At 46.3% G+C, this 23,293-nt stretch overlaps 2 protein-coding genes across 6 annotated transcripts; one reads left to right on the top strand and one right to left on the bottom strand.

Annotated features, from left to right (window-relative positions):
- Window positions 1-921: 921 nt before the first annotated feature.
- On the top strand, window positions 922-12,200 carry hipk1a (homeodomain interacting protein kinase 1a). 5 transcript variants are annotated; one of them, XM_081704555.1, is made up of 17 exons: window positions 922-1,194; window positions 1,848-2,581; window positions 2,859-3,232; window positions 3,620-3,743; window positions 3,840-3,851; window positions 4,434-4,553; window positions 4,665-4,751; window positions 5,036-5,217; window positions 5,418-5,580; window positions 5,698-5,902; window positions 6,262-6,380; window positions 7,569-7,723; window positions 7,984-8,139; window positions 8,402-8,542; window positions 8,656-8,843; window positions 8,930-9,060; window positions 9,902-12,200. In XM_081704555.1, the coding sequence occupies exons 2-17, from the start codon at window positions 1,850-1,852 to the stop codon at window positions 10,319-10,321; spliced, it is 3,309 nt and encodes a 1,102-aa protein (XP_081560681.1). In that variant the 5' UTR covers window positions 922-1,194; window positions 1,848-1,849; the 3' UTR covers window positions 10,322-12,200. The 5 variants fall into 5 exon arrangements, with proteins under 5 accessions (XP_081560681.1, XP_081560679.1, XP_081560680.1 ...); XM_081704553.1 differs by having other exon boundaries at window positions 7,566-7,723; XM_081704554.1 differs by having other exon boundaries at window positions 922-1,217; window positions 7,566-7,723.
- Window positions 12,201-12,578: 378 nt separating this feature from the next.
- On the bottom strand, window positions 12,579-22,670 carry marchf9 (membrane-associated ring finger (C3HC4) 9). Its single transcript, XM_026998659.3, has 4 exons — window positions 21,009-22,670; window positions 15,999-16,154; window positions 15,221-15,413; window positions 12,579-14,574 (listed from the first exon to the last, which is right to left on the bottom strand). The coding sequence occupies exons 1-4, from the start codon at window positions 21,345-21,347 to the stop codon at window positions 14,240-14,242; spliced, it is 1,023 nt and encodes a 340-aa protein (XP_026854460.3). The 5' UTR covers window positions 21,348-22,670; the 3' UTR covers window positions 12,579-14,239.
- Window positions 22,671-23,293: the final 623 nt, after the last annotated feature.

The following is a 23,293-nucleotide window of genomic DNA, read 5'->3' as shown; positions in this document are numbered from 1 at the left end:
TTTCTTTTTGAATGTCAGTTAGGACATCGAGGAAATCTGTATTTTGATATCTATAAATTACTTAATTCTTTCCTTGTAAATATCACTGACGATTTAGTGGATTTTTTTCATGCAAAACAATATAAAATGTAAATAAATATGATAATTATGGCCACAATATAGTGACTGCAATTAAACATAAGGACTATGTCCATCTAGGTATATTCTTACATATTTATCAGTGCAGTCTTCAGACTGAGGGCATGTCGCTTATATTGACAAAATATAAGTAACTGCAAAATCTTTAAATAGCACAATACGTTAGCACAGTCAAAGATTAATTAACCACACTAAGTCCAATACTAAGAGACTGGTAGAGTGGATGAGCCACAGAGCAGGACACAGCACTATTTTTGCTTCAGCCAGTGCTAACTTGATGCAGTCTTGCTACTTGGGGATTTTGCAGGCTTTGGCTTCTTGGGTGTGTGATGAGGATTTTGCTTAAATTAAACTCCTCATAAACACGTATGACCAACCTGTGCCTATGCTCTACCAGGACCTCATCGCGTACTTCTCTTTCAGTAACTCGGAGCCTGTGTTTTTTTTGTTTTGCTATTTCTGACATGATTGGGCAACATTTTCCTTTTAATGTATATGTGGAATCCACAAAAACTATACCCACTTAAGCGTGCTTCATCATAAACAAGCAGACACTGCAGTTTGGATTATTTCTGGGGAAACAGGAAAATATAGTATCTTTAATTCGCTGCATAACAGTTTACATTAATTACTAATCATTCGTATGTGTTGACAGTTGCAATAAACAGATTAAGAAAACATTCTGAAGGATAACATGCACGACACAACTAACTACACTAATGACTACGAAGCTGCCTTTCCAGAAAGACCTGTGAGGACCCCCCACCCCACCCCCCATTTGTGGCTAGTTGAGTTACTATGGACACTGTTGGGCACCACAGCTGTCTGCTAGCTAGCTACATATTTCACTTCGTCTAAGCCCAGCTTTCTTTATTTCTTTAATAATGCTGCCGTGTCCGTATTATAACAGAAATAATGCAGCTTCACTGGGCAGATCATCCATAAAAGTTACTCTATATGGATTTTATGAGTAGTATGCGAATTTTGTTTAAAAAGACGATGAGGCCTAACGGGAAAGGCTAAAGTGTCAAGTCGGACTTGAATTCAACGACTCAGGTAACATTGGGCTCTCTAGCAAGGTTAGCTAACAGACAAGCTGTCTATTTGAGATGGTTAACTTAGCTAGTTCACACATTACTTATGCATATCTCTTTCGGTAACAAAAGACTCCAATTTTCATGGCGATGTAGTACGTTAGTTAGCTAATAGCTGTGTAACTGCCAACTATTTGCTGTAGCTGCAATTAACGTTATTATCTAGCATTGGCTCGCTAATGCTAGGGTAGATTTCTGCGTTGTGGGTTGATGCTAACTACGATGGTATCGGATTGCTCTAAAAGAGCTGTGACAGCTGCGTGTCAGTCCTCGGTCGCTGAACTGTCTTCATGTCTAAGCACGGATACCTGTCGATAATGGGATCATTTGGGGGAGAATGAAGTGTGAACTAGCTAGGATAATTAGCTAGGTACCTGTCCGCCAACGATGTGGCAAATTTAAAATACTGCAGTTCTTTCGTATAAAGGGAAGCTTAAAATTGTGTGACATGTGACCTTTTATCTTGGCTGCTGGCTAGCTATTGTAATTAAGTTGAATTTCAGCTTGGACACCTTTATAGTAATTGATGGTTGTTATGGCACATCACATTCAGCCTCAAAGAACAAACAGTCCCTCTCATTTGGTTATTAATCCTGTTTTCATCTTTCCCTAAAGGAATGGCATCGCAGCTCCAGGCATTCTCTTCTCCTTCAGTTTCGTCCAGTGGGATCTCCCGCTCCAAGAAGGTCAAATTAGAGAATCCTGCGTGGGGCGAGAGCAGCTACTACCTGCGGAGCCCTGGCCCCCGGATTCGGGCAGGAACACCCTGGCCTTCGGATTCAGGGTTTAACTCGACCTATGGCTCACCTGGCCTGGTCTTTTCCCCCACTGGAGGCTCGGGCGAGCAGACAGTGGTCCGCGCTGCTGATAGCTCTGGCAGCATCCCGGGACCTTCATCGTCGTCTTCCTCTTCTTCGTCCTCATCCAGCCGGCGGGGTGAAGATGAGGCATCGGCCTCGCGGCATGCTGACACCTATCAGAAGCGGGGCAGCCTGAAGAGGAAGAGAGAAGAGGCAGACAGCAGTGATAGTGTACAGATCCTGGAAGAGCTCTCCGCCCCTGGGTTGTCCAAGCGCGTGGCCAGGGGAGGGGCAACTACCTCTGCCGCTCAGTCCATTGCACACTCCGCCTCAACCGCCAAGAGCAGCAACTCCCATAGCGAGGGCGACTACCAGCTGGTGCAGCATGAGATCCTCTGCTCCATCTCCAACAGCTACGAGGTTCTGGAGTTCCTTGGCCGTGGAACATTTGGCCAGGTCGCCAAGTGCTGGAAGCGGGGAACCAATGAAATAGTTGCCATCAAGATCCTGAAAAATCATCCGTCCTATGCTCGACAAGGCCAAATCGAGGTGTTGTGCCTGCTTTAATTGAGCTTTTGATATGGCCTAGAATCAGATGTAGCCCTGATTCTGTCATTGTTTGTTTCAGTTTTTACAACATATGATCTGTTGGTTTTAAATGTGCTAACTCGCACTGTGGAATTTGTATACAGCCAGGGTAGCACAAAAATACTTGTATTTGATATCAGCACACTAGTTCTAATTTTCAAGGCATCAGTAGGAACTAGTTCAGGTAACACATACGTCTTAACGCGTATTCCATCTTCCCTCCTTTGCTCCTCCTCAGGTGAGCATCCTGAGCCGGCTGAGCACGGAGAATGCAGACGAGTTCAACTTCGTGCGCTCGTACGAGTGCTTCCAGCACAAGAACCACACGTGCCTGGTGTTCGAGATGCTGGAGCAGAACCTCTACGACTTCCTCAAGCACAGCAAGTTCAGCCCACTGCTGCTGAAATGCATCCGGCCTGTGCTGCAACAGGTCGCCACGGCGCTCATGAAACTGAAGAGCCTGGGCCTGATCCATGCCGACCTCAAGCCCGAGAACATCATGCTGGTGGACCCCGTCAGGCAGCCGTACCGCGTCAAGGTCATCGACTTCGGCTCGGCTAGCCACGTCTCCAAGGCCGTGTGCTCCACTTACCTGCAGTCCAGATACTACCGGTGAGGGACACGTGCTGAGGCGTGTTAGAAATAAGTACGCACTCGTTGCACTCTGGTGTGCTTGAGAGTAGAGCTGCATGTTGTGGACAGTTGTGATGACCCTGCTACACAATAAAAGCCTAAAATAAGCCTAAGCAGAACATCATTGTAGTGTCAGTGTGTTTTTTTCACATGGTTCCATGTTACACTAGAATAGTGGATGTGTAATGTAAAGTTTTGTCTAGGAACAAAAAAAACCCTGAACTTATCAACAAAATGCTATTTAAACCTTTTAAATTTTCATTAATGAATTCAGCAATCTTTGTGTTAAAGCGATATCCTCTGAATCACCACAAACTACAGAATCAGCCGAGGCTGATTTAATGATTTCATGTGTTTTTGGTCCAGAGCACCTGAGATCATCCTGGGTCTCCCATTCTGTGAGGCCATCGATATGTGGTCCCTGGGCTGCGTCATTGCCGAGCTGTTCCTGGGCTGGCCCCTGTATCCCGGAGCCTCTGAATATGATCAGGTAAGCACACGGTCCTTTGCGCTGTGCCTTGTCTTTTTCACTCTTCTGTCCAATCTTGGTCTGATTTTACCGTCTGTTTTTCCACTTTCTTTTCAGACTTCTCACTGCGTAACGAAGACATAAATCTTATTTTTGAGAAGAGTGACGTAGTGTTACTAACAGCAATTGGCTGTTCTACTTCTAACTATGCAGCTTGTTAAGGAGTCCATAATGGCTAGCAATGAAGAGATTGAATTTTTTTGTGAATTTACAAAACAATTAATCAAATGTGATGTGACTGATTTAGGGGCCCTTTATAACTGAGATTTATTTGCTGGTTTTAATTGGTAATCTAATATATCTCTTTGCAATAGTCCTAGCAACACCGCTGGCACTGGGAAGAAATCCTGGCTTGCATGGCTGCAGTAGTTTAAGATGGCACCATGCAGAGCTTTCAGCGCACAGGACTTTCTGGGGCAAGGCTTTTTAGGAAACCCGTACAGCATCAGCGGTGCAGACCTGTAGTGGTTTCGTGGCTGTAGTGACGTGTGTGGTTTGACCTTTTAGCTGCTGTCTTGGCTCGCTCATTTTTAGGATTGATATAAATGAGTTTCTATGGATTGGTTTTTTTTATATATACGTGCACTTTGAAAATGGAAGGATGAACGCAAAATAAAGTTGTAATCCTCTTGTTGTGTGGTGTCTCTGCAGATCCGTTACATCTCCCAGACACAGGGCCTACCAGCAGAGTACCTGCTAAGTGCAGGGACCAAGACCAGCCGCTTTTTCCACAGGGGCCCCGACTCCAGCTACCCCCTGTGGAGACTCAAGGTTCGCCCGTCTTCAAATGCCAAATGTTTGTTTCATAAGGGACGTAACTTAATGACTTCATGTAACTTAATGGTGGAGCTGAATGGTTTGTTTTTTCTTTCCTTTTTCCAGACGCCTTCGGAGCATGAGGCGGAGCTTGGTGTCAAGTCCAAAGAAGCTCGGAAATACATTTTCAACTGCCTTGATGACATGATGCAGGTTATTTGGAATTTTGTGCACGTAACCATACGTTTTTCTTTAGTGTTGCAATCTGAAATTGAAGAAAATGACAAACGGCTCCCGCAGCTCACGTTATAGAGCAGGTAGAGCAAGGTGCTAGCTGAAAGGTCGAGTGTTCGTGCTGTCATAATGAGTAGCGCATGTAAGTCGCTCTGCAGAACAGCATCTGTGAAAGGCAGAGCAGTGCAAACTTGCTGCATCTTGCGTGCTTCGGTGCCCTCTGCTGGTGAATAATATGACTCACCCATGGGTCTCTCGCGCAGGTCAATATGACCAGTCTGGAAGGCACCGACGTCTTGGCAGAGAAGGCCGACCGGCGGGAGTTCATCGACCTGCTGAAGAAGATGCTCACGCTAGACGCTGACAAAAGGATCACGCCAGTGAAGACCCTGAACCACCCGTTTCTGACCATGACCCACCTCCTCCACTTCCCTCACAGTGCACAGTGAGTTGCTCCAGGCCTTCCAATCTACATGTCAGTGTTTCAAAAACATTTTAAGCAACACCGTGTTAATTTAGAAATCCAAATAGCATCAGAGTTTCTCTGCTAGTACTGTAACTTGCCCCCTGCCCGTGTCTCTCTCTCTCTCTCTCTCTCTCTCTCTCTCTCTCTCTCTCTCTCTCTCTCTCTCTCTCTCTCTGCAGTGTGAAATCTTGCTTCCAGAACATGGAGATCTGCAAGCGCCGGTGTGCAGGCTTCGATGGCAGCAAGAGTCTGTTTGCCAACGGGGGTGGGTCTGGGGGCGGGGCCAGCACGGCTGCCAACCTCACCGTCACCTTCAGCAGCCAGCTCGGCCAGCACAGCCAGGTGGGGCTACCGGCACAAGCCACCCACCCCCCCAAAAAAACCCACTTCTAGCGACATCAAAGTCATCCTTGTTTCAGGGCATCATGGGCTTAACTGTCAAATAATCGTTCCCGGCAGATGACGCCCTCTGGTGGCCAGTCCCTGTCTCTGAGCAGCAGCGTCCCTCTGCTCAACTACCAGCCGGGTCTGTACCAGCAGGCCACCATCAACATCCCGGGCCTGACCCCGCAGAGCGTGCCATTGCAGGCCCGGCCCACCCAGCTCTGCACGCAGGCCGAACCCTTTCAGCAGACCCTCATCGTCTGTCCCCCGACTTTACAAGGTGAGGCCGCAGGCCCTGAACGCAGGCCCTGAACGCAGCCCTCCTAGCAGACTACAACTCCCCTGGCTTAAGTGGACAAAACCGCACACAGCGACAGAAATAGCACCTTTATCGCTTTTGATATAAGTAGGAGTTCCCATTAAATCCCGTGCGACAGAATAGCTGAGACTTTACTGTCGTCTCCTCCTTTTGAATGGGGACAACCTGAGTTTGTGACCTCATGATAAATGAGAAGTGCATGTGTATGACGGTTTTTCACGTGTTGAACTGAATAACGGCCTTTAACAGCCTTTTTGGTGCTGGTGGGAATGACTATGCCGTTGTGCGATTAACAGATTAGGACTGTTTACCTTGTACAGGGCTTCAGCCTTCCAGTAAACACTCAGGCTACCCAGTGAGGATGGACAGCTCCGTTCCCATGGTCCCCCAGAACCACTCCACCCAGTCGCTGCACATCCAGCCCGGCATGCTGACGCAGGTATGACTCTGTGTGTGTGTGTGTGTGTGTGTGTGTGTGTGTGTGTGTGTGTGTGTGTGTGTGTGTGTGTGTGTGTGTTGGCATACATTGTGTGGAATACACAACAGTGTTTTGGCATTGATTTTTTTATTTTTTTTCCCCATCCATTCAGTTCTCTCTACTCCCTGTATGCAGCGTTCCAACTCCTCCTCCTCCTCCCGTAGAGTGGATTCTCCCTTTGCAGTGTGTTATAATGCCTCTGACCCCTCCCCCTTCCACACACCCCTCCGGCTCCTGCACACCGCTGACGGTCGCTGCCCTGCTCCCTCGTGGGGCAGGAGTGGCCCCGCTGTACCCCGTGCCCCTGGGCAAAGCGCAGCCATTCTGGTAAAGCCATGCCAGGGCTCCTGCAAGCCGCGCCCCCACTTCCCACCCAACCCTGTCCCCCCGGCCCCACTGAAGCCTTCTAGCTCCTCCAACCTGCACTTTTGCTTCAGCGCACACACACACACACACACACACACACACAAACACACAAACATACCCCATTCAACCCCCCAGCACAGAGTACCCAGCAGTACAGCACAGCGCTGGGCCTTCGTCAGGGCAAGAGTGCTCACTTGGAATCTTCTTTGAATCTTATCCTCTTTTAGGTCTGTTTTCCCACCTGCAATGGTCTAATGAACCAGTTTGTTGTGTTTTAGGAGTCGTTGGAGTCGTTTCCTAGCTAGAGTGGCCACTATCATTGTTTGAATATCATTTGTCTTTCTCTGGTGGTGGTTGACGTAGATCCCTTTCCGTCAACGTTTAACAGCTTTACGGCCGTTCGTTGTGCATTTCAGTTGCTCGACGGCCAGGTTAACACTGTTCATGTGCATACGGCAGTGCAGCTGCTTCCAGCCTCTTTCATGGTTGTGTTTGCAGCTTCTGGACACACTTTTACTATAGAACAGCCACAGAGCAGCCAGACTGATACAAGTGTCTGTCTCCATGTTGCACGATGCGTCAGTCCCCTCAGACCCCTACTTCACATAGAATAACTACAGGTGTTCAGAAAGAAAGACGGATGGAAAATAGATTTTTCGACATCGTTTGAACGGTTTGGCTAATGAGTACATTTTGCTGTGTGTGTGTGTGTGTGTGTGTGTGTGTGTGTGTGTGTGTGTGTGTGTGTGTGTGTGTGTGTGTGTGTGTGCATGCGTATAGCAGGGCTGGCCTGCGGGCACACAGCAGATCCTCATACCGTCCACATGGCAGCAGATGCCAGGCATGGCCATCCATGGCAGCGGACAGCCTGTGGTCACTCACTCCCCCGTGGGCTCGCTGCTGTCCGATGCCTCAGGCCAGTCCAGCGCCAGCTGGAGGTTAGCATCTGTCTCTTTCTCACTCACACACACACACACACACACACACCTTCTGTTCTCTTTAGTTGAAAAACCTGCTACATCTTCAAACCCTGGACTCATCTTCTTAACACTGCCAGCCCTCAGTGGCATAAGTGTTCTATTATTTATAATGCCTGCCAGGTCTGACTGTCGTTCTTATGCTGTGTGCTAATGAGTTCAGGTCTAGTCATGTGCCAGCAGTGGCGGCGCTTGTGTATAACGTAGCTGTCCTCCATCAGGGGGCGCCATAGCAGCCAGTGTGATGTCACACAGCAGGGGTCTGCCCAGGGATGCCACATGACCTCTCAGGCCCTGAATATGGGCACAGCCAGTAGCCGGACCCAGCAAGGCGGGATCAAGAGGTCAAAAGGTCGCCACGCAGAGAGTCGAGCTAGGTACTCCCTGCCTCTTATTGCACTTTTTATTGGTTAGTGTTCAGGCTACAATTCAACACTAATTCAATGCAAGGGTACCCTAGAACTGGAACTGAGACCCACTGGTCTAGTATGTGGGTCTGCCTAGTGGGTACAACTGTACAACTGTAATAAGTGCTGAATGGCTCTGTGCCATCACAATTTGGTGATAGGCTGTGTGTGTTCAACTCGAGTGTGCATTGTGTGCTGAGAGTGTTGACGTGCCCCTCTGGCCCTGTCCCAGGCCCGTGTCCTCCACCGTGCACGGCATCGGTGACCCGTCACAGCCCATCATCATCTCTGACACACCCAGCCCAGCTGTCAGCATCATCACCATCCCCAGCGACTCAGAGGACGAGGATGACGCCAAGGTCCCGCCCACCAGGTGCCCTTGCCGTGACTTTTTAAGGCCGTTATGAAATCCTTCCTAACAGTTTCCCTGCCGTTGCACATCTCGTGGTTTAACCCTTCCTCCTCGTCCTTGGCCCCACCTCCCAGCTGCGGCGTGAGCCAGCGGGCGAACGTCATCAGCTGCGTGACCGTGCAGGACTCGGACTCGTCTACGTGCAGCCCGCTCAGCCCCAAGCGTCTGCCCACTTTCGTGGAGGGTGCCGCCGACCTGCCCAAGTCACTGGCCGTGGTCATGCCTTCGGTGAAGGCCTCGCCCTGGGAGGGCATGCCACCGGGTGAGTCCTCAGCCCACCCGGACCACCAACACCACCTCCGTCGTCAGGTCACTGTTGATCATCTTTTTTTTGCTTTGACCTTTCAGAGCAAAGCGGCACGACCTCGGGGCGGGTGAAGAGGAGCTCGGCTGTCCCCGCCGCCAGAGCAGCCCTGCGTGGGGCTGAGCGGCATCCCAGAGCGGCGTCCTCCAAGTCTCAGCCTCTCAACCTGAGCCAGGTAGAGCCGCAGCAGAACTGCTCCTAGAGCCACACTAACACGCTTCAGTCTGTGCCATAGAAATCTTCCCTTCATTCTGCTCTATTTATCATGCTCATTTTGTCATTTTCCAGTGAGCATCATGTGTACTTTATACCTTATATTTCTTACTTACTTAATCTTTTCCAGTTAAGTGGGTATTTTGAGTATGCCATAAGGTGTAGATGGGCCTCCAGCATCCTAAAGCACTGACCCTGGCCGGTCGATTGATTTGCTGGTACGCTGTGCGTGTTGGCCAGCATTCGCTCGCAGCCTGTGTTGAGTCCAGCGTTTGTGCATTAAGGGCCCGATGAGTTTCAGCGTTTAAAGGGAGCTAAGTGGGCCAGCAAGCAAGCCCGCCTGTCTGCAGGTGACGTAGGCCACAGGCTCCAGCAGCAGGTCCAGCATACGGCTCCCCTCCAGCGGGTTTGCTTATTAGTTAATGGCACCTGTGAACAGACCGCAGGCTTGTTTTTTGGCTTCAGTTTCGTTCACGGTCGTCTTAGTTATTTTTTGGACGCACGTGTTTCTGATTAATGAAGTCTTTTGTAGGGCTGAGAAAAGATCGGTATGTATTCCACACTTTAAAATTCAAATTCTTATGTGTTGTCTTGTTTTGTACATTGTTGTATGTCAGTAGACAATGTTGTTCTCATCTTATAAATTTGTAAAAAGTAAATAAATAAATAAATCACATCCTATAACGTTTCCAACAGTCGCATGTTAGGCAGTAGTTCACCTGGGTGCTGGGAATATTGATGCGCCTATCGATATCTTGGTGCCATTTTTTTAATGTATTTTTTTGCCTTGGCTCCTCCCGCAGGTCCCGCAGTCTGTGATGTCATCCCACGATAGGTCAGGAAGCGGCTCCCTTCGTCGCCAGCCCTCCTACCCCCCGGCAGGATCCACCCACTCGTACAGGCTGCACGAGGCCTCACTCTTTAGCTCCGCCCCCGACCTGTACCCGTACCCGGCATCGGCCGCCCTGGCCTCCGTCTCTCAGGCGGTGGACCAGCTGCACAATTCCGCGGCCTCCTCCTCCTCCTCCACGTCCGGGCGGCACGCGCGCCCCGCCGGCCCCTACTCAGCCTCGCTGAGCCTGCTGCAAAAGAGCAGCGCCATGGGCCTGATGGGCCAGACCTCCGCCGTCTACCAGCAGCAGCAACTCCCTGGCCAGCCCTACCACCGGCCCGCGGCCTACTCGCTCGGCCAGAGGAAAGCCAACCAGTACCCTTACCTGTGAGAGGAAGAGGAACACGGACAGACAGGAGGGATTCCGACATTGAACATCAGCTCGATTATTGAACTTGATTATTGTAGTTTCTGGGCTTGTTCTTTGTTTTAACGCCTTTTTAATATTCATTTTTGTTTTTAAATGGTGTTTATTTTACATACAGCCTAGGAAACTTAAATGTATCTCTCATGCAATGTGTGAATAATGTGTTTAACAAGTTGATTGTCGTATTTTGAATTCAATGGGAGGTGTAACTGTATAAAAAAATGGTTCTTTGGCACTTACTGGCAGTATGTGTTCAGAAAACATCTCACATCCAACATCAAGCTCTTATTTAACTCCTATAGGATCTTAACTTCTGACTTTGAATCTTGGTTTCATTTAAAGGGATATTCTGGGCTAATTGGAGCTAATTCTACAACTGTAGTAGTGAACTGTATTACTACAGAGGAATCTTTTTGGGATTCTGTGTGTTTTAAAATAGGCAAAACAATATTTGAAACATTCACAGCGCTAACAATTAGTATGATAAATTCGTGTTTCAACAGAAATATGAAACACATTTTAGGACTTGCAGATGTTTTATTTGCGTTAAAAACTATTTGTAGATTATGTTGTGAACTATGCCCTAATTCGTTGTTTGAGATGGGACCAGTCTGTGATCATCTGTAACCAACACAGCAGCAGAACCAGCCTGGAACTTCTGCTGTTTTTCCTCTGCATTTAAAATGCATAAACAGCTAAAATGTTGTGCATACAGCTTTAGTAAGAGATCCACACAACAGTTTAAGCCAGAGTCTTTTTTTTGGGGGGGGGGGGGGGTCTGTGTTAAGTCCCAGTTTGTTACCGCAGTATTAGAAATTGTTGCATATAGCCAGAATAATCCTCTTTAACAAATTGATTTTTCTTCCTTTTAACTGCCTTTTGTCTGTGTATTCATTGTTGATATGGCTTTTATTTACAAATGCCCTTGACTATATTTCCTGTTAAGTTTTAATGTGTATTTTGTGTGTTTCATTAAGTTATGTTACTTTCCTTTTCCAGATTTAAGTCTGGGTTCATTCATGGATATCGTGCTGATAAATGCATGTTTATGTAGAGTCATAGGGTGCTACATAGCCAAATGCTTTAGGCTATGCCAGGCAAATTGTTAAGGAAGACGAATGCATGAAGAGGAGTTTGTGAAAAGACCACGTCTGTGAGCAAGGCGACGCCTCCCCCTCCGATCACCGCCGTTGTCGTCACCAGTGGGGTTAGGCCTTCCGCAGACATCCTGAACTCATTTCTACAGTTCAACATTCACTCCTCAAACCAATACTGGTTCTCTGAGGGGGGTGGGGGGGGGGGGGGTCTGAAAATATGTTGACCACTTAGAAGGCTGGCACATGGCGTTAGAGTGGTGAAGCTTTTCATTCAGTCATGTGCAGCAGAAGCACGAGCTATGTAGATCACACTGTGGCTAATGCAGTAGCCCATTTAGATAAAGATGTTTCCACTCCAGTGGACCCGTGCCTAGTGCGCCACAGTCCACCTTGCGTTTCAAGCTCAGTTCGGGTTGTTTCACGAATCCGCCTGGCATGTAGAGCCAGGCTGGCTGTTCATAGGCCTGTTGGTAGTGGAGGCCTGCTCTAAGGACCAGAGGAGGAATCTGATCTTAGATCAGTGCTCCTATGCTCCTCAGCCTTCATGGATACCCAGCCTATACATGTAGTTCTGAATGCAGTCTGTCTTTCTTTGTTCGTTTTTAGATGAAATCAGACTTTGGTGCAATTCTGGTTGTTCCTGCTATTCTAATACGGTGTGGAGTAGATTGTAAAGCAGATCAAATCACAGCTGCTCTTGGTGAACTTACTGCATACGCACAATAAAAGTTTTTGGTGTACAGTGACCCATCTTGCATTTTGTGTGCTTTAGCATGTGCTGTAGCCCTTTTTCTAGAAAATAAGTGCTCTTGATAATTAATTAGTATTTAATGCTAAGTTATTAAATCTTAATTGTAATAAAATGCTGTAACAGGTTTTGCGAGTTGCGCAGAGCTCTGTTGAAGACTTAGTCCAGAGTGACATTGAGAGAGCTGCTGCAGCACTAGGTGAACGCCCATGGCTGTCTCCCATAGCCCCACCCACCCCCAACCTGTTTCTCCAGCAGCCTCGGCAACAGCGGGCCAATGACAGCTGGCCGCCTGAAGGACAGTCACACCCCCACCAGAGAATCCACTCATCGAGCTTTCAAACACAGGGCTGTTACATTTGTGTCAGTGGGTGTGTTGTTTGGCACGCCTGTCTTGGTGTTCTTTCAGCTAATACAATGGCAGTGTGCAGCAATTTAAATATTAGTTGGTGTCACATTAGTGGAGAGAAATGAGGTGTCTTAGGGAATCCAATCGGGTAACAAAAGGTTGCACATTATCTGTTACTGATGGATGTGAAGATATCACACATATATTTAATGAAAAACATTGCAAGAGCCAGTCTTCATAAAAATCACCTTAGTGAAAATGAGTCTGCTAATTTATGAAAGCGACTGCACCCAGCCCTGTACCGAGATCTACTATTTGGCAATTCACTCTAATACACCTGTTCAAATATTCAGACACTTTGGAAGGTCTTACTGAGCCTACTGAGGTGTTTCAGGCCAAGGGTGGGACTAACCTGTACAGGGCAGCAGATCTCCAGGAAAAAAGGTGTCACCTGCGGCACATCGGCCATGAAAACACATAATCACTTCAGAAGCTGAGTTCACCACATTTAAATGCTTGTGCTTTTGCTGAAATGACAGAAAAAAATGCTTTGCTCAGTTAGCCTGAGAAGGACAACCTCTGACACTAATAGCTAGGACTGTGACTATTACTTCTGCACTCACAGCTGGGCCAGTCAGAGCTTACTGATCCATTTACATTCGGCCAGATGTTTTCCTGAAATAAAACAAAAAACAATTACTTAATCTGACTACATGGTTTCTGGACAGATTGTATGACAAGCACAGGACAGTATGTCCTCAGTTCTACTACGTTGAACTGGCATTTGCCCCACAGCTCTTGGGGGACCTGATTATGTCTATTAGTGATCAGAAAGCAGCAGGGTTTAGAAGTCACAGTTTATGTGGTGTGATTACGTACCTCACAAACACCAAATGAATAGCAGTGTTTATTAAAACGAGCACCATTCTGAATAAAACAGACTCATCGTGTCCGCACGTCGAGGCATTAAACTTTACCCTCATGCAAAGTTCACTGTAAAATGTACAGGTATCTTTATTGCAGAGATCAAATCTTTTTAATATTGTTTTAACTCACTTTGTAATCCTATGTTTTCCTTATCGCACCCTACCCCTCATTATATTTGTGTCAAATGAATTAATCGGTATATTGTAAAGAATGACTTGTTCCCTGGTTGTTGTAATATTGTTACTGTTTGGTTATGACTGGTTTTTCTGCTTGTCAGAAGCATTCGTAAACATCACCGTGTCAGTCCTTTTGAAGTCATTATATATGTAATACAGCAGTTTCAGTCAGTAAATCACACCCCCTTTAGAAAATGAAACATAGTAAAAACCATACTGGTAGAAACCATACTGGTAGAAACCATACTGGTAGACAACACCAGAGAAGGAACGAAATAGAAATGCAGTCGTGTGTTAGATCACAAGAGAAAAAGTTTTTTCTTTGTTTTCCCATTTCTGTTTATGAACCATGTAATTCCAATGTTTATTAATGCATGTCAGCATGTTGAAGTTCTCCCTTCTGGGTTATGACAAACGTACGCGTTTTGCTCGTCTCGGCACGCCATCCGCTGAGACGTGACGCAGCTCCCGCTCCGCGCACAGTTTGGTAAGTCTTTGCTCCGCGCAGTTGTCATTCCCCGACGGACCGCTAAAGCGTTCGGTTTTCGACACGCGTGAGCTCTCGTGGAGTCTGGCCGGCACGTCTCATACCGTCGTGACCCGCATCACCACCTCGCGGTTGGCAGCGGTGCCGAGGCGACCGTCGCTGGGCCGGATCTGGCTCAGGATGTGCAGTATGGTGTAGCCGCAGTGGTGGTTGAGGAGTGTCCTGAGCCTCCGGACCCGCTGGCCTCCCCTGCCACCGCCGGCCAAAGCGTGGGGGTTGGCGCGCGAGCCGCGGGCCCCTGCCTTGCTGCTGGTGCTGATCGGGTCTCCCAAGTCCTTAGCCTTCTCGTAGTTCAACACTTTCCATTGCTGATTGACCGCTTGCCAGCGTTTAAAAATCCTGTATACTGAGGAGCCCTCGTGGATGATAAGGCCTGGGAGAAAATAAGGATTAGGTGAGATAATGATCTCTGCACGTACAATATAGTCATCTTGCAGGAGTAAGAATGAATGTGAAACAGAGAAAAAAATGGAAAACAGCCGGAAGAGAGATTTTCACACAATTTACTAGTGCAACTATTTGAGCTGTATTTTTAGTGCTGGATTGTAAAATGGTAACCATGCATTAAAAACCTTATTTTCCTAATCATAATACCTAGTTGTATGTACCATCATACTTGTTTCAATTATAATATACCCCACCTTCTTTATTGATTATCTATTGGAAAATCGGTTTAATAAGCAATGGTAGAAATATGTTTCCTTGGACAAGTAAACAAAAAACATGCACATTATTGTGAATAGCAAGGAAAATAAATATTGCTAAATTCAGAAAAAACTAAATGGCCCAGCAGGAACTGTAATGACAGTAATAACATAGTTTGAGAATCTATGACATTCCTCACAAACCGTAAAATGTACTTCACTTACCCATTGTCCCAGTGATAACATGCACGTGACTGTATTTTGGCCACAGTAATCACAGCACAAGTCATCAGAAACAGACACCAACCCCATCACCCCACCCCAACCCCCTCACCCCACCCCACCCCACTCCACCCCGACTAAGGTACCTCTCACCTATGCACACAATGTCCATGAAGCCGTACATTCCGTAGCAGATCTGGAAGAGCAGGTCCTGCCGCTGCCACTTGGCCGAGGGACTGAGCGAGGACCACACCAGCCAGGAGATGCTGGCGATGAGGAAGAGCGAGCCAAGCACGATGGCCGCGATCTGCACCTTCTCGATCACCGTCAGCGAGATGGCCTGCCACTGGCACGGAAAAGCAGCGGGGGGTCAGGCCATACCCACCCAGCCGAATCACAGGGTGACACATCCGCGCAGCAAATTGGGGGGGGGATTCGAGTTGAAACCACGGGTTAAACTGTTGCTAATTAACAATTGAATATCACTGCTGGTAATATTATGGCACGTGATAGTGTATTGACTGTCACAGTGTGTTGCCATTTCCAAAGTTGAATGGCATTCGTATTAATGCAGGAAATTGTGGGTGACCTGAGGCTTAATATTGCCTCATGTTCCTAATTGCAGGGCTTGTGGGTCCAAGCCAAAGGAACATAAACCCTTTCTCATTTCCCCGGCTACCATTTACACAGCAAATCCACGTTTAACCACATACATGAAAAGAACAAGGACAAACGAACACGTAGCTAAAAGTAGCGAGAAACAGCAATCCATCATGCAGAAACAGAAAGATCCTTCGGAGAACATCCTTTATAAATGTGCACCCCTACAAGATGGATTATCCCAAGAGGAAGTTTTTTTTTTTGTTTTGTTTTGTTTTTTAAAGGAAGGAGGTTTTTTTTTTTCCTGAGGGTGAGTCATGCTGTTTCTTACCTGCAAGGGGTTCTTAGTGCTGATAGCTAGCACTTGGTATTTGAAGTAACAGAGCTCACAGCTCCAGGAGCCCCTCTCACTGATCCAGCGTATCAGGCAGGGCTGATGCGTGCAGCGCACTGAGCCATCACAGCGGCACGGGCTCAAGAGCTCCCCCTAATGGACAGATCAAATACAGAAACATTATATGATAGTTATTTCATGGAGAACCTTATTAGTAGCAGTCCGGCTTCACAAACATTTTAATGAAGATTTTATTTGGGTATTTAGTTAGTATTTATACCAAGTAAGTATTTATACCATTTAAAACTAGACAGAGAAGTACAGAATCTACAATATCTGCTAGCAAGATATTGTTGGGCTGGAATAGATGTAGAGGAATGCTTAGAGAGTAGATGTTTCCAATAAATGCTGATGTTAAACCACTTCCCTTCCATCCAAATCCCAACTTCAATGATTATGAATTAAAGGTCAGCATAAAATCTCAATTTATTGCACACATTGCAGCAGTATGCTGTTACGCCTTTGAGGCGCTGTGCGAGATTGTGGCTTCCTGCTTTAGCCTGGGGGTAAGCGCATCTGTTCCCATTCAGAGGCAGTCAAGTAAGACCAGCTACTCATGCTTAGTGGCGAGCCTCAAGTCTGTGAGCATCAGCTGACAGACGCACACCCAGGCGAGAGCTACTGCTTGCAAAGATATTCTGAGCCAAGTGTTCGCCAACATTAAAACGCTAGGACTTTCGACAAAAAAAAAAACTAAAAAAAAAAAAAAACTGCACCGCAGTAAGTTTACGTCCTTTCTTAGATTTAATGTAGTGTCCTATATTTTGCCTCTCGTGGGGACTCTATGACCTTTCGGAATAAGCAGATGCAGTCTGGGTCGGCAATGCGAATAGGTTTATGTAAAAGAGATATTACGCATTCGGGCGCCGGGCGGCGACGGTAAATCGCCAAAGCTTCGACGCCGTGTGACGCGCGGCCGTGCGCGCGGTCTGACGGCTGTTCGGCGGGTCGCGGGTGCGTCGCGAAGAGCACGCGGGTTAATGAGGGGGGGGGGGGGGGGGCTCTGTCTCCTCGCCACAAAGACAGCCGATTAATACACGCCTGGAGTGCACCTACGGATAGACGGACGCAGTCCTACTGCGCCTCGGTGCAGAATCCTACAGCCCCCTGCTTTGCAAAGCCTACCGTTTTTGTTTTTGTTTTTAATTATTATTATTTATCTTCTTGGATTTTTTTTTCTTGGTCTCTTGGTAGAAACTGCACTGACATCGAGAGGTATGGAACATTCTCTCCTGTGCAGGCCCGAGCAGAGACTCGCCGTGCCATCACCGTCCATTATACGCCACAATAAAAGCTAGCCAGTAAATGCAAGGCGGGGCGAACAGTTTGAATGCACCTTTCATCTTCAAAACAGAGCAGAAGAAAAAGACACGAGCCAGTTCTCAGCACTCGGCGTGGCCTTTTATTGAATCCACTGCACTGCCTTTCATTGTGAGCATATAATTTCTAATATAAACTATACAACATATCCGAACGATTCTGGTACTCCCGGTATTTCTTGAAATTTTGCTCTTTTCAGCTCGCCTTTTCAGATATTTAAGATGTCTGCTGTTCACTTTTGTACTAAGGAAATCGCATTTAAGACTTTCACTGTTTAGATGACCATTGCCTGCTTCAACTAATTAGTTGATTGAATCCAAGGAAACCAACTGACCAACCAGCATGCCTAAAAACCAAGGTATATGTAAAAAGCTTCAATCGGCTACAAAAGCAGACGGGTTGGTCAATGCAATTAACCAGCACAGCCACTCAGGACATTCCCTCAGAGGTGCTTCATAAGATCCGAGTGAAATGGATGAAACGGATCCGCGTATGTGAGTGGGTGTGTAGGACACAACTCGAAAATAACCAAAGCCTGAAAGGCTTATTGATCCCACGCCTCATAGTGATGTAATCATAAAACACTCTGCTGACTCTACCAGAAAGCGAGCAAGGGGCAGAACTACGTAAAATGTGCTCCAGGAGCACGTAGCGCTCGTCTCAGCGCTTACATACACAGGGAATGTCAAGAAAGTATTTACAAGGCTCAATACAAATGCCGCCGTAAGAGGAAATGCATGAGGTGAAAAATGAATGGATACGCATTGGGTGCGGATGGAGTTGGGAAGTAAAGGCAGGGAAATCGATGTGATCTTTTGACGACGACCACAAGCCAAAAGAAAAAGGCAAATGGGCGGAGGACGTACGGCAGAGCTGCAAACAAACTCCTGCTGCTCACAAGAACGAAAGAGAGAAAGCAATCTGTGGCCATTAATGGCATTGATCTGTTAAATGTGCAACATCGCCCTGAACCCTGACGCACCGGGAGTCGAGTGTTGTGACAGAAATGCAAAATGCCCTAAAGATTGAAATTCGCTAGCGTTTTTTAAATTTTTTTAAACTTTTTGGCTCCAAACTGCAGGTGTGTTCGTGTGCACCTCATTTTAAGCTGATATAAGTGGGAACACTGGTAGAAAGGAACTGGAAATGAAATCAGATCAGCCCAAGAAGGGACTGCTCGTATACCATCGAGCCAGATCGTGAGAATATAAGATCTCCGTAAGGGTTTAACAAGCTCTTCTTACTCTTTCACATTCCCAGTGGCGATACTCTCGCTAATTAGCCCGCGTTTTTTTCTACCAAAACTCACAGTGTTTTGATAAACATTCTGTTGTTTACGAGCGCGCTGAATCATCGTGGTATACTTGCTCTCTTAGCTGATTTTGGCTCTACCTGTGTGGCTGGGCGGTATTCAAGTGGTGGGTTCATATTTTAGGGAGGTAGTAGCCGCTGTCAGGAGGGGTGAAATGACCTATACAGTCCTCACCTCTGACACCCAAAAAAAACAAGAAAAAAAACACAAACCTGTACGCTGCTGTTTTATTAAAGAGAGGTCACCAGAAAGGTTTGTGTATACACTCCATACCTGCTTTGGACTTAAAGGGTTTTGTAAAGACTCCCTCTCTGCTTCCCACATTGCTATTATGTTCCCTTTTACTATATCACATCAATATAATGTTTTTTTTTAAATATTAACATTTTAAACAATCTTATACAGCATATATTTCAAGTTAACTGTAATAAAACCAGCCTCCCATTTACACAAAGTGTGAACATGCATCAAGGGGTATTTCTCTTCAGCTTACTTTCTATAGGCCTTGACAGATATGACAGCTAGTTAATGAGGACTGATGGCCCATCCCATCCCATCCGCTGGCTAATCATGTTTATACAGATAATTGTGGGACACTGGAGAGACACGATTCTCACCTGCTGTGACTTATCTGGATAACTCAATAACTGTTCAGCAGTGATCAAACATGGAGATTATGGTTGTGGAAGCTGCTATATAAACCTTCGTAATCAAGGACATCAGACCCGAGGCCGAAATTAAATTTTGCAAAGATGAAAAAGTGCCACGTCCTAAACAGAGCATGTCCGGTCTAATGTTTTTTAAAGATTGTTCTTCGGGGTTTCTTTGTTCTCTCTATCTTTGTATACAAATACCAAAGATGCTTGGAAGGTGTGATTACCTTTCTTCTGCTTCAAACTGGATTTTAATTTGATCTGACGACTAAGTCACCAGAAGTGTCTTAATCTGTATTGGTTCACCACCAGATTCTTAGCAAAAGAGCGGTCTGCGGTGAACATACAGTGTCTGGCTTTACGGGCGCCTCCATGTTTGTTCTTCCATGGCTGTGCTGCAACCCCAAAAAACAGCCACGGTGCTGTCTGTAGCACTGCGAACCATTCGCCAGGGCATTCAAAGGCAGGGGCTGGCTGTCTGCCTCCTTGTAAGGATGCTCCATTGGTCGGCAGCGTAACCTGGTGGGAATGCGAGTCCACCTATATAGACGCGAATACAATGATCTGAATACCAGCCCAAATGACTTTCACATTTTGTACTTATATGATACATTTTTTGTTGTTTTTTTTTTTACTGTGGAGCTGAACACTTGTGTGGTGAAGGTCTGACCTAGAGCAATAACTCGAGTCTCCTCCCTACAGCAGAACTTGCGAACACAGCTGCTCATCCCCCAGAGCAGGAAGGCTGACAGCAGTTCAACGGTGCAACATGTACGGACTATTTTATCACCCAGGAATTATGGCTACACACAGGGAAGGAATACGGCATCTGTAGCATGGTGCTTCAGTTCATCATGACTTCCTTACAGGTCTCTTGTCTCTTGTCTTCTAGTTTAGAAAGCAGACAATCAGTAATTATAAGAAGCACCAAGAAGATAGATGTATGAAGGCCCCAGTATAAAGCAAGTGTTTCTGGATTTAATGTGTGGACATCCACATTTAATGTCCAACCTATTAGATTCAACAGCCCCATTAACAGTGTGTGTGAATTTGGAGGTGTTTATGGCGTTATGATGAATCAGCTCAAATAAAATTATGGATTTTTAAGCTTCTAATTATGAGGTCCATAAAAGATCATGTGCTGTTCAACAGTGGTATGCAAGCACCGATACTTCCATGTCAGGAACCCATTTTTGATTCCGTACTCCAGTGTCAGCATAATGTGCAACTATAATTAAAGAGAAGAAAAACGTAATTAAAATGACCCTCAGAAATAAGGCTGTGTGATACGACTCCGCGTTCCCTGTCACATGACCGCTTTAGCTCTGGTCGTCGCCGACGGGATACTGACATAAAAAGGTGTCGGGTAGGTTAACTGACGGACACCAGTCTTGCCCCAGCAGACCGGGCAAAGACGTGTTTGGCCAAAGAACACGGCCAACTCGAATAGGCTGACGGCCCAACCTATAAACAAAGGATTCGGTTTTATTACATGCGGGCCTGTATGTCCCGTCTTTGTCTGACTCATCGAAGCAGAGCACCAGGGAAAAGACACTATGAGCAGGCGCTTGAATAATAGAATTTATAAAATAAAGCATTTGAACTTGGGATGGGATAAACAGAGACGAGGCAATGGCTTTCGGTCAGAAATACTCAGCCTACCTGCTCAGGTCCTTGGAAACAGATCCGACATTGGGGCGTTCGCATGCCGCTTCCCGCACTGCTTGTCAGGGAGACGGAGTCCAGGCCCGCCTGTAGCCTGGGGTCTTTCTCCTCGAAGGCCAGGCTTCTCGGCCTGGGATCGCTTCCGTAGTATTCCTCTTCGTCGTCCCGGCTAGAGCAGTCGGCAAAGGCTGGCCATCCGCAGCCGCCCATAGCGAGCCCTCGCATGGCAGATCGTCTGTTTGGGTCTACGTCTGTATCGGGCTGTCTAGAACCGGATCGCATGAAAACCAGTACCTTCAGTTCGTTGAGAAACATGCGGATCCGGTTCTTGAACATCTTTGACTACATGTGTATATGGTGTGCCAGACGTGAAATCAGACCGATGAATGATTGTAGCGAAAGACTATCGTGGTTGTTGTTGTTAATCCGGTATTGTTTTGGTAGTTATCTAGTCGTCCCTTGCAGGTATATTATTGTTGTTACAATTAGCCTACATGCTATTCATAAGGGCACTATACGCTTCTGCAGGCACAGCTGTGGGAGATCACAGTAATATGACCGAAAATGATCGAGACTACGTTACGTTGCCTTTTTATTTTCTGTCTAATGCCATGTGTTTCTGTTAGTGCGGATGAGCAATTTTCTTCCCGTGAATCGACCGACGCTCTTTTAAAATGTTCTGTCTAAACGCGCGTCCAACGCCAGTCAGTGTGGCCGCCTACGACGGGCTTAACGACAACGCCAATTTTAAAGGGTCTCTTAAAGTCTCTGTCCCATGTTATTACTGTAAATAGCCGTCAATCCGTCGCCTCGGGATTAAAGAGAAGGAAATTATATCCGGCTATCAAGAGTAGAAGCCCGAACGAGCGAGCAGGCGAAGGATCGGAAACAGAGCGTACAAAATGGATTTTTAAAAAACGAAAACACCACTTTAACATCACGGCAACAGAGTCATGTCTTTTCCGTAGTATAATTCAAAACGGCATGGAAAATAGACGAAGCGTAACTCGAATTCATACAGTCTCTTATAACTGTTCATCGGTGGCATCGCAATTACTTGATCATGCCGAATATTTCAGATCATTCCTTGGCCGTATTTCCATCGATGCATACGGACATATTTTGACGCCACCGTCCATCCGACGACCACCACCGGACTCAGGATACATGGAGCTGGCATTTTAGGAACCACGGGAGAATTGGGCAAAGCGCGTTAAAAATCCCCGCATCTTGTTTCAGTTTTATGTCCATCACCCTTTCCAGCGACCCGATGATTCAGTTGTAATGCTCAAAAAAAAATAAAAAATTTTTTTAAATAGATGGAGCCCGTAGGAATATAAAATAAAGGACACACACATCGGAGTCGCAGCGATTCTCTTATAGGTGAGGTCTGATGACTGTACATCCAAAACTAATGCTGCTGATAAAATCAACGTAGGCTAGTGAGGGTGCTCCCTTCGCCTTCTCCGTCGAAATGGACGTCTTACCGACTGAATCAAACACAGCCCTGGGGTACAAGGCGTGTCAGTGCCCCGGTGAGATTTATTCTCTAGCGCGAATTTTTCTTTCACCCCCGTTATTCAGCCGTAACCGTGAAAGCGAAACTCCGCCGAATTTCGTGCGTTTTTTTGTTTTGTTTTGTTTTTTTTGTTTTTTTTGACAGGCGTCTCTGTCCAAGGTGCTGATCTCTCGTGACGCTCCGACCACGTGTAAACGGCACGCGGGAAATACAACTGCTCGTCCGCAAACTGGAGCATGCAGAAGGATCTCGATCACGCGCATTCGGTAGAATGATGGTGGTTGAACCATTAGTTCAATTCAACCTGAAATTTGAAGACATTGATTATTGATTGCCCATGCACCGAATGACTCCCGTCATAATGCCAAAACAAAAGTTCGATGTGAATGGATTTTTCACACTCACCAATTGCATATATTGAATAGGCTATAACACATGGTAAGATAACTGCATTTCTTGCAAAGTACAAAATCGATGTTGGTCTGCTTAAAAATGTTTAAAAGGCGGAGAGGACGAAACTTTCAGTTTATTGTTCATAGAGCTGCAAGCAGCAATTATGGGTTTTAAAATTACCACTAAAGTCATCCAGTACAATGTTACAGGAAATTATTAAACCTGTGTCTAGATATATTGTTTGACCATTTCTAAGCTTCTGTAATACCTACTAAAATCTAAAAAGGTTAACAGCATTATTTTTATATTTGTATCTTACCTAACATGGCAGTTCCTTATTATATAAAAGGTATGTGCAATTTTTTAAGTT

The sequence above is a fragment of the Electrophorus electricus genome, chromosome 21 (assembly GCF_041902795.1).
Source record: "Electrophorus electricus isolate QZ-2024a chromosome 21, ASM4190279v1, whole genome shotgun sequence".
Taxonomy (NCBI): domain Eukaryota; kingdom Metazoa; phylum Chordata; class Actinopteri; order Gymnotiformes; family Gymnotidae; genus Electrophorus; species Electrophorus electricus.
This window is presented reverse-complemented; position numbering and strand designations above follow the sequence as displayed.

Bases quoted from the DNA above. Each gene is read 5' to 3' on its own strand.
- hipk1a (XM_081704553.1), top strand. From the start codon at position 1,850: ATGGCATCGCAGCTCCAGGCATTCTCTTCTCCTTCAGTTTCGTCCAGT. The intron at 5,581-5,697 runs GTGGGGCTACCG...CGTTCCCGGCAG, and splicing joins AGCTCGGCCAGCACAGCCAG to ATGACGCCCTCTGGTGGCCA. The intron at 6,381-7,565 runs GTATGACTCTGT...GCATGCGTATAG, and splicing joins AGCCCGGCATGCTGACGCAG to CAGGGCTGGCCTGCGGGCAC.
- marchf9 (XM_026998659.3), bottom strand. From the start codon at position 21,347: ATGTTCAAGAACCGGATCCGCATGTTTCTCAACGAACTGAAGGTACTG. The intron at 15,414-15,998 runs GTAAGAAACAGC...TTTCCGTGCCAG, and splicing joins GCACTAAGAACCCCTTGCAG to TGGCAGGCCATCTCGCTGAC. The intron at 14,575-15,220 runs GTGAGAGGTACC...ATTTTCTCCCAG, and splicing joins CATGGACATTGTGTGCATAG to GCCTTATCATCCACGAGGGC.